Source organism: Heteronotia binoei, chromosome 1, assembly GCF_032191835.1.
Source record: "Heteronotia binoei isolate CCM8104 ecotype False Entrance Well chromosome 1, APGP_CSIRO_Hbin_v1, whole genome shotgun sequence".
Taxonomy (NCBI): domain Eukaryota; kingdom Metazoa; phylum Chordata; class Lepidosauria; order Squamata; family Gekkonidae; genus Heteronotia; species Heteronotia binoei.
The window spans coordinates 182852876-182871311 of NC_083223.1; the positions used below are offsets into that span (position 1 = coordinate 182852876).

Here is an 18436-nt window from a genome sequence, read left to right on the forward strand (position 1 = left end):
TTCCTCCAGCTCCTGGTTCCAGTCAAGGCAGACGTCAATCTGGGCCTCCTGCGGCGGAGGGGACGGTGCCATCTTCTCCCACTCCTCCAGCAATGGCGTTTAGCAACTGTACAAGAGAAGAAGCTTATTTAAACAATTCTCACAGTCAGCCCTTTATTTTCCTGGGCAAGCAAGACCCCAATTCAGCCTTTTGCTGCTTTTCTTCACTTTTGTGGAGCCAAACTTGGTAGCTGCAAAAGTAGCCACGGTGAAAGTCAGACCAGAAGATTGGTCAGCAGATGGAGGTGGGGAGCCGGACAAGAAGGTTGTCTGACTCCTAGCGGGGACAAAAGCCGGAGCCTCAGGGTTGAGCCTGCTTCTGCTTTTGCTCTGTCCCTTGGCTGTGCTGCAGCCTTTATTGTCTTTCAGATACACGGTCTCGACTGGCCCTTCTTCCCCAAATCGGTAGGAGACTTCAAATGGGTCAATCCACACAGTCAATTCTGCAGGAATGCTGTCCTGGACATCCTCTACAGTCAGTCCACTTCTTCTGGCAGCCAATTCTACTACAGAGTCTCTGGTCTTCCCTATCCAAATACAGCGATAGGCGGACCCCCTTAGGGGTGTCTCTGGGTACCAGTGGCCTTCATATTTCCTCTCAAGTAGCTGCTCTAATTCTTCCCTAAAATGGTCAACCCTTCTCCGTGGGAGCCAATCGTACAGGTAAAAGGTGATAATACTCAAGGCTTCCTTCACCTCCTGATACATGCCTAACGGAGGTAGAGGTTGCCCTGAATGCCTCCAAGCCTAATCATGGGTCGGAAGTTGGGAAAGGGCATCACATGACTAACGTGGGTTTCCTGTGCCAACTGATGCAAGGGGCAGGGGTCTGAAGGACCAAAAAGGCGGGGAGCCTTGCATTGGGCTTAAAGGACCAGCTCCCTACAACTGAGGGCAGCAGAAAACACTGCTCCATGTCTTAAATTTAATTCCCAAGGGGTTCCTTAACTACAGTGCCTTGTCCAAGAGGTGACCATTCAGAGATGCCACACCCGGCAACTGCATACCACTCAAGCTACACACCCATATTCAATTAATGATGTGCAAGTTCAAGTAATACGCAGCCGCCGGATCCCTATGACATGAGCATGGCAATCCCATTACAATCATAAAACAAAGTAAAGCATAGTTTTCCTGGTTAACAGATAGCATCTTTGGGGTTCTCCAGGAATCTCCTGGGGTAAAAACACATACATTTTCATTGCCAGTTGCTAGATAACTGATTCATACTGGCACTTCCCGTTTTTCTAAGGGAGGGTTACGCAATACTGCAGAAATATTTCACATCACCACAAGCGGCCTTTTACACTGCCCTGCTGCTTCTAGTAATGTGAGGTTGACTCTGATCTTAATGTCTCCCTACACTTCCAGCACAGGCATCCGCCTGGCTACAGAGGAAGTTTTTCTCCAGGGAACACCTGGTACTACTTACACCAGTATCATCCAAATAAGCACATACATTATCTCCTCGCACAAGAAACTGATCAGCAAACTCTGTGCCATTTTGCCATTTCCACACTGGGCCTGTCTGTTTGGAGAGGCCAATCCAGTGGTGTACAGGGCGAGTCAGGTTCACTAGGAAACTCAGATCCCATTGTGAATCAATCAATGCCAAAGTGGCACCAAATGCAGAGCATTTAGTCTCACTGCTATTCCAATCCCTTTCATCTTCAGATTTATAATAACATTTCCCATGGTACCCAATCCAATGTTGTGGGCAGGCAGTGATGCCAAGAAAGGGGCATGGTGAGCAAGGCTGTGTCTTTTGGACAGCCATTACAATGATAGTTATAAGCAGAACTGCACCCACTACGGGGACTGCTAAAAACTTCTTCCACAATACACTTCGGGAGCCCACAGCTGCTGTACGCTGCTGCGGGGACCCTTCTGGGACATCTAAAAAATCCAGACTCCTCATTTTCCTCCAGGAGTCTATCTATGCCACAGTCCTATTTATAATCCACCCCAAACTCAGACCAATGATTTGACAAGCTGCCCTTGACTGCATTAGTCTGAGTTTGAAATAAACCAAAAAGGCGACTCGTCAAATCCTTAAAGGCGGCCCAAGGCTGGGTGGTAACTCAACCTCTAAGCTCCCTGGGGTGGCTGTCCGACCTTTGATCTTCCAAGCCAGTAGGGGACCCTCCCCAGTTTTCCTTAGGAAGCACCACCGTGTGCGTCCTACGCCTCCAGTCGGGCCCCTGATTTGACCTCCTAGCAACCAAGCAGTCGTCTCCCCCTGTTCTCCTGCCCACAGGCAGATATTATGCCTGTGCCTACGGGGCGCTGGAGTGCGCCAGCAGAGGGTCAGTAATCCAGGAGTGTAGACCCAGGGTCCTACCAACCTACGGAACCTCCGACGGGGGCTCCAGTGAGGCTGGTCCTGCAACTGAAAGTCTGGGGAGGGGTTCATGCGGTTGTATTAGCGAGGTATCGTCGAGGTACTGGCCGACTAACTGGCAGACCACCGCTTTGGTATTAAAGGGGTCCCATCCAGCATCCAAAGTCGCTATGTACCAGGCCAGTTCAGGCTCGACCTGTGAGCTAAGGCTAAGTGAGCTCTCTCCTTCAGAGCAGCGCTTACAATTTCGTGAGTGAAAATCCTTCACAGCTAGTGGGTGCTGGGCAATCAGAGGGGACCAATTCACCGCCCTCTTACTGATTACTGGATGGGCAGTTTGGGACTTAATCTTCCAGGCACAGATGCGATCCCCCTCTTTTTGTCTAAGAAAATACCACCGCGCCCAGGTGCCACCCCCCCCAGCGAGAGTCTTCGCTCGTCGCTTAAATAGCCACCCAGTGGTTGTATCGTTGGACCCTTCCCACAATTGGACCCGAAGGTAGGGGCAAAGGGCCTCTTCCCAACAGAGGGACAATTTATTTGGGGTGCGCACCCAGGGACGAACTATATAATAGAACTTATCGCCTGGAGCCCGAAAGTCACAATCTTCCCAATCGTAGAAATGCCTCCCCTCTTCCCTGGTAAGGGAGGGAGAACACATATGGGAGCTTATTCAGCCACTTCTCTGTGGTCCCGGCCCACCGTGCTTACGCAGGCGGGAAACGCGGTACTGACAGATCCACTATCCCTTCTTAAGTAATGATGAGGCACAAAAACCCTCCTTTCTTTCCCCACTTTTCGAAAGCTCTGAAAGAAGAGTGGGGCACCCTGCCAAAAACCTATAGCAGGATGGCAAACACAAAAAACAGCAGGGGCGTCCCCCAGAGTAGAAGTGCAGTTATGGTTAACCAAACAGGCAAAACATGTAAGACATATTGGACACACAGTTTCCCTAAACATTAAACACAGAATTTTCCCCAAATGGAAGAAGAGGCGGCCGCTCCCTGGCGGGTGACTCAGCCGTTTTATTTTTCTTCTTCACCCAGTACCCTACCTATAGGAAGCAGAAGGGTCGAAATCGTCCCTTCCCCTCTTCGAATGCAGCCCGTAGCCTAGTGCAGCGGCTGCATGCGGAACCGACTAAGGCCCGCCGGCAGAAGGGGCTAATACCTTCCCTTCTCCGTCGATCAGACACTGTTAGGAGGCCGCAGGCGGAAGGCGACTATGTCCCTTCCCGCTCTGTGGGTTCTGCGAGCGCTGCTGAAGCGGGGTGTTCCTGCCCGCCCCTCAACGGAGGTGGGCTGTCAGGCGACCCGGTATGGTCACCTACCCGACCATCTCGACGAGGTTCGTTACTGCAGTCAGAGGATGATACAGAAAAAGCTACGTTGAGCACAAGGGCCGAAAACAAAGTTGTCATGGCCTTGTGGTCAAGGTTCTAGGTTGGGGTTCAAGACTCACGCCCCGGGGTCTTCTAAGCAGGGCTGGTTCCTGGTGCCCCGTTCCGCTAGGTCGATTAGGCGTGGTCGAAGGCAGCCGGCGACGGGGGAGACTGAGGACGGTCAGCCCAAAAGAGGGCTGGTGGCGCCACTACCGTTGCTCTAGTCCCACCAGTCAGCAGCAGCCGCAGTCGGCCAGGCTAATAGAACCGGCCCAATGCACCACAATATGTAGCAGGGAAACCCTATTTATACATTACCAAATTCTGCCGGATCAATAACGGAGGCCGCGGACACGAGGGATCAGGAAAACAGCTTCTTTATTTAACGTGCATAAGCGCTCTATACACGGGCATCAGAGAGAGGGTCTGAACTCTCAGCTCTGAGCAGCGAATTACAAATTTCTGCTTCTTTTTATTGGGTTTCTTCTCCCCAATTGCCAACTCAATATACTACGTCACAAATATACTACGTCACATTTTTCACCACAATTCGGGTTGTTTTTCAACCGTCAGGGCCTCTATTAGGGCCTTTCCTAGGGCCTCTGTAAACCCTGGTTCCTCTTTCTCTGGAAACATTTCAGGTTTCGTTCTATGTTTTTCAGCTTGTGGTTTTAACAAGGTCAATGACCTGTCACAGTTCCCTTTTTGCAAGCTAACACTCCTTTGTTTCAAGCTGCTATAGAAGATTATTTCTCAAAAGCACTCTTACATACTTCTAACATTGCTATATTGATTAGGTATTGGTATTAATTATTGATCCACTGCTATACTAGTAGTTCACAAATTTAATGCTGGTAGCTCACAAAGTAGAATTTCTGCTCACAAGACTCCACAGTTTAGAAGGAACATTGGTTATATTATCTACTAATTTGTGTCTCCTTTCATGTCATCACTTTCACTTCCATGATCTATAAATCTATAAACTTATGCTTATGCTTTGCTTATGCTGATGACATGGTGATTGCAGTGAGGCACAAATCAATTGAAAGGACTGAGGAAATACTGATTAGGACCTCAGACTTTTGACTGACTACTATCGTAAATGGCGGATTATCCCAGGCCCAGGAAGAAAGAATGGTCTTGTTTCCATCTCAATAACAATATTGCCAACTGTGAGCTGAATGCCCACCTTAATGGCAACCAGCTTAAACACAACCATATACCTAAGTACCTTGGACAGGACCTTGAGTTATAAACACCATCTTCCCAGTGTAGCAGCAAAAATACATATATGAAAAACATTCTCCAAAAATTATGTGATACAACTTGGGGTGCGTCTGCTACAACACTAAGATACTCAGGTTTGGGGTTGGGTGTAATAATACTGTGGAATATGGTGCTTCAGTGTGGCTCAACAGCTCCCATGTCCACAAACTTGATGCCCAACTCAATACAACAGTGAGAACTATCAGCTGATGTATTAAACTCACCCCAACATATTGGCTACCCATGTTGTGTCACATCACTTCCCCACATCACTGAAGACAAGATGCTCTTCTTCATGAGTATAGAAAGAGCACTGAAAACAGAGTTGACGATTCACAACAACTTGGCTGACATGGGCCATTCCAGACTAAAATCCTTGTGGCCAGGAGGCTCTGCCTGCTTCTGTGGGAGAACCCTGCAAAGAGTAGTGGGGTTCCCAGTTTGGAACCAAAATGGATGCTGCTTGTCAGAAACAGGCCAAGTGAAACTACTTTCTGCAAAGGGTCCGAGAGACATGTCTGGGCTTATTCTAATTACAACATAAGGTATCCTCCTGGCTGGCTCCTCTCCCCCCTCCCAACAGAATGTTCATAACAATGGAGTCCTCAGGTAAAGTATGACTCATGATCTAATCACTGGCTAGCTGCTAATGGCCCATCTTCCTATCTTGCTACAACTGAGCTTCTTTTGTTTACCTCTATGCTAATATAGACCATGCTGCTAAATTCTTTGTCTTCTATTCTGACCCCTCAGAGTATTAAAACTAAATTAATACCAACATTAAACCCATCATCTTCAGTTATTGTCGAGCTGGGAATTCATTCAGGTACCCAGGAAAGACACATTTATGACCATCAGGGGTGGAATTCTAGCAGGAGCTCCTTTGCACATTAGGCCACACACCCCTGATGTAGCCAATCCTCCAAGAGCTTACAAAAAAGAGCCTTGTAAGCTCTTGAAGAATTGGCTACATCAGGGGTGTGTGGCCTAATATGCAAAGGAGCTCCTGCTAGAATTCCACTCCTGAAGACCATTAAGAGCCATCATAGCTCTGGGAGGGTCTCCACCCCTCCAAACCTTATTTAAACATGAGAGTAAGCCACACCTCCTTGTTCAATCTGGGCACATGGGTTGTTCCCCCATTACTCTAAGTAATGGGCCTCAGACATGGCACAATGGCAGTGCATGTCTCCATTTTTAATTTCTAAATGGATGTCTGCACATCTGGAACAGGTAATATCACCCTCTTTAACATTCCGTAAAATTCCCTATCACTCATATCTGTTTTTCTAGCTCTTGGTTGTGTGTTTCTGTATTTATTGCCTGCGTGTGTGTGATTGTATTCTTTGCATCAGGGGTGGGGAACCTTTTTTCTGCCAAGAGCCATATGGATATTTATAATACCATTTGCAGGCCATAAAAAATTATCAACTTAAAAAACAGTGCTCTGCTGAGGGAGAATGATTCAGGACAGCAAAATTAATACAAATAATTGATTTTCTATTTGAAGTCATATGGGGAGAGCCTAATCTGGAGCGCGCGCACACACACACTCAGTAGTATATTAGACCACATCCCCTAATATTAGCATATTAGGTCACACACTCATTAGCATATTAGGCCACACCATCTGGGATAATCAAGTGCAAACTGAACTGTGAGTAACTTTTCTGGGCCCTGCAGTAATTCTGGCCAGGCAGCCAGGCTGCCAGGCCCTAGGGAGGCTGTCACACAGTACATCTGAGCCCTGTGATCCCTGCCTGGCCCTGGGGAGGCTGCTGCACAGCGCAACTGGGCCCCACGATCCTCGCTGGCCAGCCAGGCCCCAGGGAGGCTACCACATGGCTTGGGTTGGTTCAGCAATCCCCAAGGGCCACACCAAGTGACCATGAGGGCCATATATGGCTCTCGGGATGGAGGTTCCCCACCCCTGCTTTACATATTTTTCTTAGTAAATATTTTTAAAACTATATTTTAGCTCTGGAGTTTTCTTTCTGAAACAGGATCTTCATATCATTGGTAAAAGATCCCTGCTACAAAATAGCTCTACCTATGTTCTTCGTCTGCTAATTCCCCCCATAAAAAGAAGAGACCCCCAGCATTTCCAGTAACATCCTGATACCAAGCAATAAGATCCTCAGAAATCCTGCAACCACAACATTTTGATCTAGGGAATGAATGGTTGTGAATATGAAGGTAATCTGTTCCACCTGATATCAGTAACCTGATAAACACCAATGAAAGGCCCTCAGATTTGACTTGCCATATACAGTATGGAAGATGGCTAATGGAATATGAACAGACTTTGCAGTTGTGCAGACTGTTGTTTAAATGGGTAAAAATACCAGGACTCAAATGCGATTGTGCTATGGCCTGTCAAACTATTTTCCATCTGTCACAGGAATGTGAGTATTGTGCTTTCCTGGGAGATGTGGAGCTTTTTGAACTCTTGAGTGGATTGAAAATCTAGATATTAATATTTAGGGGGATTGCCTGGCATCCACATGGCAGAATAGCATATATATGTATATATATATATATATATTACTGAAAGTTATCAAATATTATTTTTCCCTTTTGAAGACATGAATGAAAATGCTTCTCTCATTTAGTCACTTCATTTCCTAATATTAGAATTATACACCAGATTCTAGGTAGATTTTATTTTAAACTTGTTACTTACTATCAATAGAGTTGTTTGAATTGCAATATAGATTTTAAAAAGCATCTTGAGTTATTCATGCAGCACCATAGCTTGCCTCTGCTGTAATACGGTAATTAGTTCAGAGTGAGGAGGCTAATTAGTTAATAGGGAGAAGGCTGGCCACTTTGGCACTAACTGAAGCCTCTTGGTAGTCTTTAGAAACAGTTACATGGAGAGTGAATTGCAGTCGTAATTGTAAGAATTACATTTTTAAAAAAGGTCTACCTCTTAAAGATAAGATCAAATACTTTCTCAACAGTGCTTTTATGCAACATGACTACCCCAAAGACACAAGCGCATCCTGGACCTGTTGTCCAGAAACAGCAAGTATGAGTGCGTGATTAGGGACACTGAAACCCCCCCCCCCACTAAGGTGTAGTGGGGTAAGAACTGGGGATTCATTTATTAATTATTGAATGACTGGTAAGATCTGTAGTGACTTTTTCTTCGTTTATAGTGAAGCAATATGACATACTGACTAGTAATAAATGCTCCATCCAATAAGGCTATTCCATTTATCAATCATTGTGTCAAGGCTCTTCTACTTATGATAGTGTCTGTGAAGCTTATTGTTTGGTGCTTAATGCTTTCCAAACAGGATAGGAACAGTATCTGTGGCATCAGTTTCAGAAAAAAAGTATGCATCTGTGGCTCAGTTCAGATTTGGTGTGAAACCTTGGTTTAATTAAAGTAACTATGATTAATTAAGGTTCATCAAGCCAGAATCTGGAGTTGGTTTATTCACCAGATAGTGTTTTACATGATGTATGAATGCAGACACCCTGGCGTCTTCTTTGTGCCTGCCCCCTCAGGCTACAGAGAAGGCAATGAAACCAGACTTTGTCAAAGCAAACCAGCATTTGTGTGTCTGTGAAATGAATCCTGGTTTTACAGATTAACCATTTATTTTGTGTGTGGTTTGATCTGAGCTTGCATGTGTCTCTGACGGAGACACTTCACGTATCTTAAATTTGTTTCAAAATGTTTAACTGGAGTGGCCTTTAACCAACAGAGGGTTTGTGGCTATAGCTTCTAATTCCTTGTTTTAAATAGATGGCCTCTACAGCCTTTGTTTTATTTGATGGCTGCAGAAAAAATAAATGTGAAAGAAAAGGAGTTATCACAGGAAGAAGGCCATTGAGCTCCAGTTTAACCACCAAGTAGATTAAGAGCATGGGACACATTCAGGATCCACTGTGTTCTTTTAATGCTCTAGTTCAGGGGTGTCAGACTCATTTGTTATGAGCATGAGATCTGACATAAATGAGACTTTGTCTGGCCAGGCCATGTGTGTCATAAAATGTAATGCCTGGTAGCAGAGACATAAACTTTATAAAGGACACAAACTACACAATTAAAGATTTTTTAAAAAAATAAATAAAATAAATCATGTTTAAAAGATTAGCACTCTTGTAATATTTTGTTTAACAGTCTCTGACAACTGATACTTCTTGCTCTGAATTATTGCATCAAAATCTGGAGACAATGTTTGTGCTGTAGCAATCTTGAGTATGCTGTTCAGGTATTGTTCAGTTGTGTAGGCCAGTCAGTCTGACTTCAAAACCGGGAAAGTTGGTGGAAACCATTATTAAAGAAAGAATTAGTAGGCACATTGATGGACCTTATTGAGGAAGACTCAGTTATTGAGGAAGACTCAGCATGGGTTCTGTAAGGGAAGATCTTGTCTCACTAATCTGTTACAGTTCTTTGAGGGGGTGAACAAACATGTGGACAAAGGAGACCCAATAGATATTGTTTACCTTGACTTCCAGAAAGCTCATCAAAGGCTCCTTAGAAAGCTCGAGAGTCACGGAGTAAAAGGACAGGTCCTCTTGTGGATCAAAAACTGGCTAATTAATAGGAAACAGAGTGAGTTTAAATGGGCAATTTTTGCAGTAGAGGGTGGTAAGCAGTGGGGCACTGCAGGGCTCAGTACTGGGTCTGATGCTTTTTAACTTGGTCATTAATGATTGGAGTTGGGAGTAAGCGGTGAAGTGGCTAAGTTTGCAAATGACACTACATTGTTTAGGGTGGCGAGAACCAGAGAGGACTGTGAGGCACTCCAAAGGGATCTGTTGAGGCTGGGTGAGTGGGTATCAATGTGGCAAATGAGGTTCAAAGTGGCCAAGTGCAAAGTAATGCAATTGGGCCAAAAATCCTAACTATAAATACAAGTTGATAGGGTCTGAACTGGTAGAGACTGACCAAGAGAGAGATCTTGGGGTTGTAGTAGATAACTCACTGAAAATGTTGAAAAAGCGTGCAATAAAAAAGGCCAACATTACACTGGGAATTATTAGAAATGAAAATTATTTCAATTATTACAATTGAAAACAAATCAGCCACTATCATGATGCCCCTGTATAAATGGATGGTGTGGCCTCATTTGGAATACTGTGTACAATTCTGGTCACTACTCCTCAAAAAAGATATTTTAGCATTGGAAAAAGTGCAGAAAGGGCAAATAGAATGATTAAAGGGCTGAAATACTTTCTTACAATACAAGAACCCGTGGACATTCAATGAAATTGCTGAGCAGTCGGGTTAGAATGGATAAAAGGATGTACCGTATTTTTCGCACCATAAGACGCACTTCCCCCCCAAAAAAGTGTGGGGGGGAAGTGTGTGCGTCTTATGGAGTGAAGGTACCGTACGTACCTTCCTCCGGGATGGGGGGGGGGGCGATCCGCTGCCTCTGTCCCCGCGCTTCCCCGGCTGTGGAGGGGGCGGCGTGCTTTCTTCCTGCCTGTTTGCATGGCTCCAGCTCTGACGCTTACAGCAAGCGCCAGGATCGCTCCCTCCGCCCTCTGATCCCAGCGCTTGCTTTAAGCATCAGCGCTGAAGCCATGCAAACAGGGAGGGAGAAAGCACGCCGCCCCCTCCACAGCTGGCGCTCGCGAAGCGCTGGGTTTGTGGAGGGGGCGGGTGCTTCCACTGTGCCTGTCTGCCTGGCTTCAGCTGCTGCTTATAGCAAGCGCCGGGATCGTAGGGCAGAGGGAGCGATCCTGGCGCTTGCTGTAAGCAGCTGAAGCCAGGCAGACAGGCATGGAGGAATCACCCACCCCTTCCGCAAACCCAGCGCTTCGCGAGCGCCGGCTGTGGAGGGGGCAGCGTGCTTTCTCCGTGCCTGCGTGCCTGGCTGGGAGACAAGCGGCGAGATGGCTCCCTCCGCCCCATCGCAAACCCAGCACTTCGCAGGGAGCGATCTCGCTGCTTGTCTCCCAGCCAGGCATGCAGGTGTGGGGGAAGCAAGCCGCGCCTGCGTGCCTGGCTGGGAGACAAGCGGCGAGATCGCTCCCTGCGAAGTGCTGGGTTTGCGGTGGGGCGGAGGGAGCCATCTCGCCGCTTGTCTCCCAGCCAGGCACCTGCGTCTAATGGTCCGGAGCATCCAATGGACCGAAAAATACGGTACTTCTTCACCCAAAGGGTGATTAACGCATGGAATTCACTGCCACATGAGGTGGTGACGGCTGCAAGCATAGACAACTTCAAGAGGGGGTTGGATAAACATATGGAGCAGAGGTCTATCAGTGGCTATTAGCCACAGTGTATTGTTAGAATTCTCTGTGTGGGGCAGTGATGCTCTGCATTCTTGATGCTTGGTGGGGGGGGGATTCTAGTGCCCTGGCCCCACTGATGGACCTCCTGATGGCACCTGGTTTATTTTGGTCACTGTGTGACACAGAGTGTTGTACTGGATGGGCCATTGGCCTGATCCAGCATGGCTTCTCTTATGTTCTTATGTGCATTTGTAAGTTGCAAACCTGCTTTTGATTTATTGACGTTCATTACAGAAATCTCATGGTCAATGCTTTGAGCCTAAGACCCAGAGGAAAACATGAAATGGCTAGGCATTTCGAGCTTTTGTACTTAAGTTGCTTCTTGTGCTGATAAAGAACATGTGAAGGCACCATGACATAGACTGAGGGCTAAATCCAATATCATCTTCTTCTGTTTGTTTGTCTACAAAACTATAGTTTTCCCCAGAGAAATAACTACAACTTCTATGTGGCAGTGCAAAAATAGAGAGACATCATTGTGTAAGTGGTCAGTATCAGCTTACTTATACGGGAAGCCTAGGTTAAAATCTCCAGTCTACAAAGGAAATGTGCTGGATGATCTTGGTCTGGACACATACTCTCAGCCTAATCCACCTCACTGGCTTGTTGTTATTCCTCATCTAAATAATTCACATTTCTTTCCTACTGAGAAAGACTGGATCATGAAGGCATGACTACAGAGAAAAGGGAGAGGCAAAACGCAGCTGCTCCCAGGGAGAGCCCTGGCATAATGAGCCCACAAAGCACATATGCACTCTCATAGGCCTGACAGGAGCCCTCTGGGGGCCTGATCTGGCCCCTGAGCCACACATTTGACACCCTGCAGTTGATAGTGTCATATACAATTTAATGTGCTCAAACCGCTTCTGTTTTTATCAGAAAATGACTGGCTTACATGATAAATTTCAAAAGTCCCAGTTTGTTAATATAGCAAATGCAAACTGGATTAGAGCCTACCTTGCTCACAGCTAACAAATTACCTCATTGTGGTTTTGAGCTATTGGAGTTCATGAGACCATGGGTTTTCAAGATTTCTCTTGGAAGATGTTCACCCTGTGATTAGGCATTTATGTTCCACTCTAGTGCATGTTTTGCTCCCTTGCCCCTGTAGAAATGAATTGAGTGCTATATTCTGGAATGAGCTATTACTGCTTGCCTGTGCTATGTGCCAACATTTGTAGGAAAACTTTAAAAATCTATGGAATGATGTTCCTTAGTAAGGGGGTTTATGGGCCCTTACTGGGCTCACTGAGCCCCTCTGGATCTCAAAGTCCTTCCTCCTCCAAATACCATTGCATCTTCTCCTGTTTTCTGTTGCTTGTTGCTATTTGTTTCTTTGTCTTTGTGGCTATATTTCCTTATCATACTATGGATGTGAATATAGAAAGGTCATGTTACTGGTAGGTAAATAAGATGGGAGATAATCTCACATCTGATTAACACTGCTGTAGAATATCACCTGTCCTTCCTGTTTATGAATGGTCTTATATGTGTAATACCCAATACATCATCTTGTGAAGTCTGTCAAATGCACTGATGCGTTCAAACATATTTGGAGTATAAGCTTGAACATTTGCACAGCTGGTTTAATGTGCTCAGGCATTTTATTCTAAATTAGGATTTACAGACCAATGGCAAATGTATCCCAGTCTGCAAGGATGGATATACATTCCTTTGATGTTATCTTAAACAAAGATCCTAAACCATAGAAAATATTTTAGGGATGGTATGTTAAATCTTAGAAAATAATCTGATTGTATGCTGTCCCCCCCCCCCCCCCAAACATCAAATCAGGCATTCCAATTTATACAGAGATATCCTGACTGAGACATAGGAGTGATCCTTGCAAGACATCCATGGGATCTGGCCATTTTCTTTGAATGTGTACCATTGATAGGATGTATGTGAACAGGAGATTCAGCACAGTGTTTCCAGGAACTACATTCTTTATGATGGCCATATGGGCCGAGTGTTTTTATGATGTTGACTGGGTGATAAGCTTTGTTGCTTGTGCTGGTTCTTAAAAATGTTTATTGCATTTTGTTCTTACACATAGTTTCTTGTCTGCCAGAGCTGTAATCCAGGAGTTCCAACGTACACAGCATTTTGGAATGTTTTGTGTGTGCAGTGGAAACTTGTGTATGAGCAGTTTTTTTCTCGTAGAAAAGAACAAGATGTATGGGGTTGGTTGGGTTTTGAGACTAAAATCTGGAAATTCATATCTGTGTCTCCTGATTCCTTGAGAAAGGATATAATAGAGTATTTGAGGAGACTTTATTTTGCGCCCTGTAGATAATAGGTCTCCATTCCTTGCTTTATGTTATGGGAAATGGAGTTCAGGGTCACAGCTACCAAATCTGGAATTCAGTTACCTTTAGGGTTGCCAAGTCCAATTCAAGAAATATCTGGGGATTTTGGGGGTGGAGCCAGGAGACTTTGGGGGTGGAGCCAAGAGACATTGGGGTGGAACCAAGATCAAAGCTGTGCCAAGCATAATTGAACTCCAAAGGGAGTTTTGGCCATCACATTTAAAGGGACGGCACACCTTTTCAATTCCTTCCTTCCATAGGAAATAATGAAGGATAGGGGCACCTTCTTTTGGGGCTCATAGAATTGGACCCCCTGGTCCAATCGTTTTGAAACTTGGTGGGTATTTTGGGGGGAGGCACTAGATGCTATACTGAAAATTTACCCCAAAAACAGCCCCCCCCAGAGCCCCAGATACCCACAGATCAATTCTCCATGATTTTCTATGGGAATAAATCTCCATAGGGAATAATAAGAGTTCCCAGCAGACATTTCCCTCCCCTCCCCCCGCTTTCTGATGACCCTGAAGCGGGGGGAGGGCCTCCAAACCGGGGGATCCTCTGCCCCCACCTGGGGATTGGCAACCCTAGTTACCTTCTAGTAGACTTGTTTCTTTTTGGTTTTTACTCTGATGAAGAATTGTCAGTTTCATGCTGCTGCTTTTCTAAGTGTGTCATATCCTGTAACTTCTGCAGAAACCTGGCCAGCCTGGGTTACCAAATGAAGATGAGGGTGGGTTCTCTTACAATCTCTCTTTAATCCCAGTGTTCTTATAACAGACATTCCCAGATGCAGTTACTAGGGAGCTAGTATCTCACTTCTGCACTGTTGATGTGTTCTGCATATATAAAGCCCCAGATGGACAGAGAAATTGGAACTAGAGGTTTCCTTTGAAATGACCCATCTGACTACCACCAACATAGAAATCACTGTGTGTTAACTATTAACAACCACATGTTAAATGACCATTTAAACTAGCTTCTATTTAGCTACCCTTGATATTTCAGTTGACCAGGATTTTGTGAGGTTGCATATCCAAGACAAACTGAAACAATCAGATAATCGTGCCTCCCAGTGAAGTGGCACCTGCTCCTTCAGTTTTGTTCTGCTGGGCTCTCTTACGGGTAGAATGCACCTGGTAGATAAGAAAGGCCTAACACATGATAATTGTAACAATTTCCATGTTTGAAAATTAAAAAATAGAAAGGGTAGTTGAGAGAAGCCTAGATGATGAATCTGTAATAGGAAATTTTTCTGTGTAATAAGATATTGGTTAGACACAGACACTGAAAGAAGTAGGCATGCAAAAGGTAAACTGGAATACTGTTTCCCTGCTCTACCAGTATAGCCAGTTGGATCTATTCTGTTCCTCCTCACTTTGTTTTCATTCTCCCTATTGTCTAAGTCAGTTTTGCACTGATGTACCAGCATAGCTATAGAACTCAAACTACTGTTTACTTTGTTTGGATATGTATATGTTGTTTCTCCTGTCCTAGCAGCCAGCTGGGCCACTCTAGAGAGCCCATTTTTGAGGACATGGCCTAGAAGATTATTGCTCTCAGCCCATAGCTCAGATTCCTAAGTGCTTCTGTCATTCTTTTCTAAACAGAAGTGACAGAGGGAAAATGTGATTTTGTTTCCTAAACCTCTGCATTGCAGTCTGCCTGTCTGCTGTGAAACGTATCGTTTTCTGTTGGGTTTTATGCTGTGTCTAGCTAAAAAAGTGATGCAGATGCTATAGCATGAGATCCGAAATGCACTGTGATAAATATCTTTTTGAGATCCAAAGAGCGCTGTGAGACTTGTAAGTGCATTCTATGCTTTGATTTTACATTCCCTTTCCCCTTTGTCATATCTCTCCTGTCTCTCACCATCATTGGAATTGTGGACAAGGGATGTTCTTGATACCCTCTTGTCAGTGACAGAAGTAGTAAGGTTGCCTTGGCAAAAGGACATCAAGCTCTATTTAACAAGTATTGTAACAAAAATGTTTAAAACTTCATTTAAGCATGAGTTGAGCAGAGAGATGAGAGAAGATTTGAGACTTTGCAGGTAGAAAATTTCACTGGTAAAGAAGCTTGCAAGGGATGCACTGAGGAGTCCAGCAAGCCCTATGATTCAGGTTCCTTTACAGCAACCTCAGCTGTGAGCTCATCTTTGCGGATGTGTGGGGCCCTCATTATGTCAGAGAATGTGAGTAAAATGTGTGAATGAAAGAGTTTGGGGAAATGTCTCACTATAAACTCTGGCATGAAACTTCTCCAAGTGATTTGTGCTGTTATTGTAGGTCACATCCCATGTTACATTTTTAGATGTACAGCTAAGATGTTTTATGCATACTGTGCACCTGAAAATGTAATGTGTGAATGCAATAGATATGCCTTGATTTTTCACAGTGTATGAAATGAGCATGAGTCACACAGTGCACTGAGCACTTGGGGATGATTTGATGCATCCTTTCTGGTGGTTTTGAATTCCTGCTGCTGCTCCCTTCTCCACAAGAGTCTCATAAAATGTTGTGAGCTGGGTGGAGACTATCCTCTTCATTTTAAACTTTGAGGGTGCTGTAGAACTACAGTAGAAGTGCTTCAGACATTTCTCTTCTCTGATTTTTTGCCTGGAATTCAATTCTGAATTACCTGATCTTACTTCTGTAGTAGAACTGGTGCATCAGGAACTCTCAGTTTTAGTGTTATTTGTTTCTGAATTATCTATGTCATCATTTGCTGCAACTTTTTTCCTTCAGTCATTCTTGTCTTTTCCCTTCATCTGCATCGACTGTTGTGCAAGAGCACTTTGATATAATACTGCAGAGAGCAGTCTTGGTGTGATCATATCTGTGTATCGACATTCTTTTGTTTTGGTCAGGAGAAATCAAAAGAATCCTGCTGTAATTGTATGGACTGTTGTGTCAATATTATTTTAGTGTCGCATTTTAGATGTGCACAGAAGCACACATACATATCACTAAAACACCATTCCAAAATAATTTCAATACAATTTTTGTGTATGATCATATCTAGAGTGATGAAATGCTGCAAAAGCCTCAGTAGTACAAATAATACTTGAAAACTGTGACAAATTGCAGATGCTTCGATTCCAGGATTCATTTTAGAAGTTCTCCTAGTTAATATAGAGGAATAAAATTCAGGACACATCAAAGTTGAGGAACAGTAAAGGAACCAAAGAGGTTCCGTGGGATCCCTAAGATAAAATCCTCAACGTAAATCCCTTACTTGTTTATTGAGAGAATGAGGAGCTTTGATGCATAATGTTCAAGTTTCTTATAATGCTTTTTGTTTAATTAGGCGTTTGTATTGCCTTGCTAGCTTTATGGGGTTTTTTTTTCAAAAATAATCTATTTGCAAAGTGAAGTAATGCAAATGCATATACATGCCTGGTTGGATGAACAGTTCATTTTACCTTTATATGGATATGAATACAGAATCTTCCCAACATTTGCACTGAATTAATGCAGAAACTTTGAGTGCTTCATTCTCTAGCAATGTCCAGTTTTCCTGAATGAAAGTCTTTATTACTTACTCTGGATAATCCAGAACATTTCTCTAGAGGCCATATTTGCTTGTTAATTGTACAGCCAAGTACAATGTTCTTACCTGTGGTTTTGTTTAACCCCTCTCTGGTTTCTATTTGTAAGTTTCCTTCTTTTCTTTCTGTGGTTGGAACTGGCATTACTGCGTGTCTGAGGGCAACTGAAACGGAGATTCTTGCAAAACCATTACTAGAAATAGGAGCCAAGCCATAAAGGCATGACTGTACTGATGCAGGCATTGCCAGAGTCATAAAACACCCTGCACACCCTCTTATCTTTTACCAGAGCACAGAGCCAGATGGTTGACAGAACAGCATAACACTCATACTTCAGTGACTAGTGCAGCTGCTACTATTTGTTTGCTAAACATAAACAAAAGACACCATGCAGAACAATGCAGTGACACAATCTGTGTTCCAGAATGCCCATCATTTAACAGGTAGATTCAGGTGGGTAGCCGTGTTGGTCTGAAGCAACAGAACAAAATTTGAGTCCAGAGGTACCTTTAAGGAAGGTTTTATTAAAGGTTTAAGTTTTCATGTGTATGATGCACTCAAAATCTTATATATACCCTGAATAAAACTTTGTTGGTCTTAAAGGTGCCGCTGGAATTTTTTTCTATCATCTAAGAGGGTTTCCCAGAGTTTAACACAGATTAATTGCTCCTTATCACCCTTTAAACTCTCTGCCACTGAATGTGAACACAAAAAAAGACTTTTCCCGATGCTTTAGGACAGGGATGTCCAACCTTTTGGCTTCCCTGGGCCACATTGGAAGAAGAATTGTCTTGGGCCGCATATAAAATACACAAACACTAACGGTAATAATAATAATAATAATACATTTTATTTATATCCCGCCCTCCCCGCCGAAGCAGGCTCAGGGTGGCTCACAACATATAAGTTTCAATTTACAGTAAAACATCAGTACAATTAGATAGATAATTCATTAAATAAAACCCATCATATTTAAAACCATCATTTACAATTAAAATCAACATTTGTGGTGCTACATCTCAGATGTTTTCTTCAGTAAGTTTGGTGGCTGGATATGTCTATATTTAGGCGAAGGCCATTTTAAAAAAAGTAGTCTTGCAGGCCCTACGGAATTGATCAAGACTTCATCTGGAAGTTGATTCCACCAATGTGGAGCTACGATTGAAAAGGCCCGTTCTCGTGTGCTCTCCAATTTGGCCTCCTTCGGCCCAGGGATTGTCAACCAGTTCTTTCCCCCTGATCTCAGTACTCTCTGGACTCATATGGGGAGAGACGGTCCCTAAGGTAGG

At 44.2% G+C, this 18436-nt stretch overlaps 3 protein-coding genes across 3 annotated transcripts in view; 1 reads left to right on the top strand and 2 right to left on the bottom strand.

Moving 5' to 3' along the window:
- The window catches only part of DAAM2 (dishevelled associated activator of morphogenesis 2), a 349542-nt gene that overhangs the window by 31941 nt on the left and 299165 nt on the right, over window positions 1-18436 (top strand). The window lies entirely within an intron of this gene.
- LOC132575225 (protein Tob2-like) lies at window positions 154-747 on the bottom strand. Its single transcript, XM_060243856.1, has one exon. It carries the CDS (start codon window positions 745-747, stop codon window positions 154-156), a length of 594 nt encoding a protein of 197 aa, XP_060099839.1.
- On the bottom strand, window positions 1388-1957 carry LOC132575299 (C-type lectin domain family 2 member B-like). Its single transcript, XM_060243992.1, has one exon. The coding sequence runs from the start codon at window positions 1955-1957 to the stop codon at window positions 1388-1390; it is 570 nt and encodes a 189-aa protein (XP_060099975.1).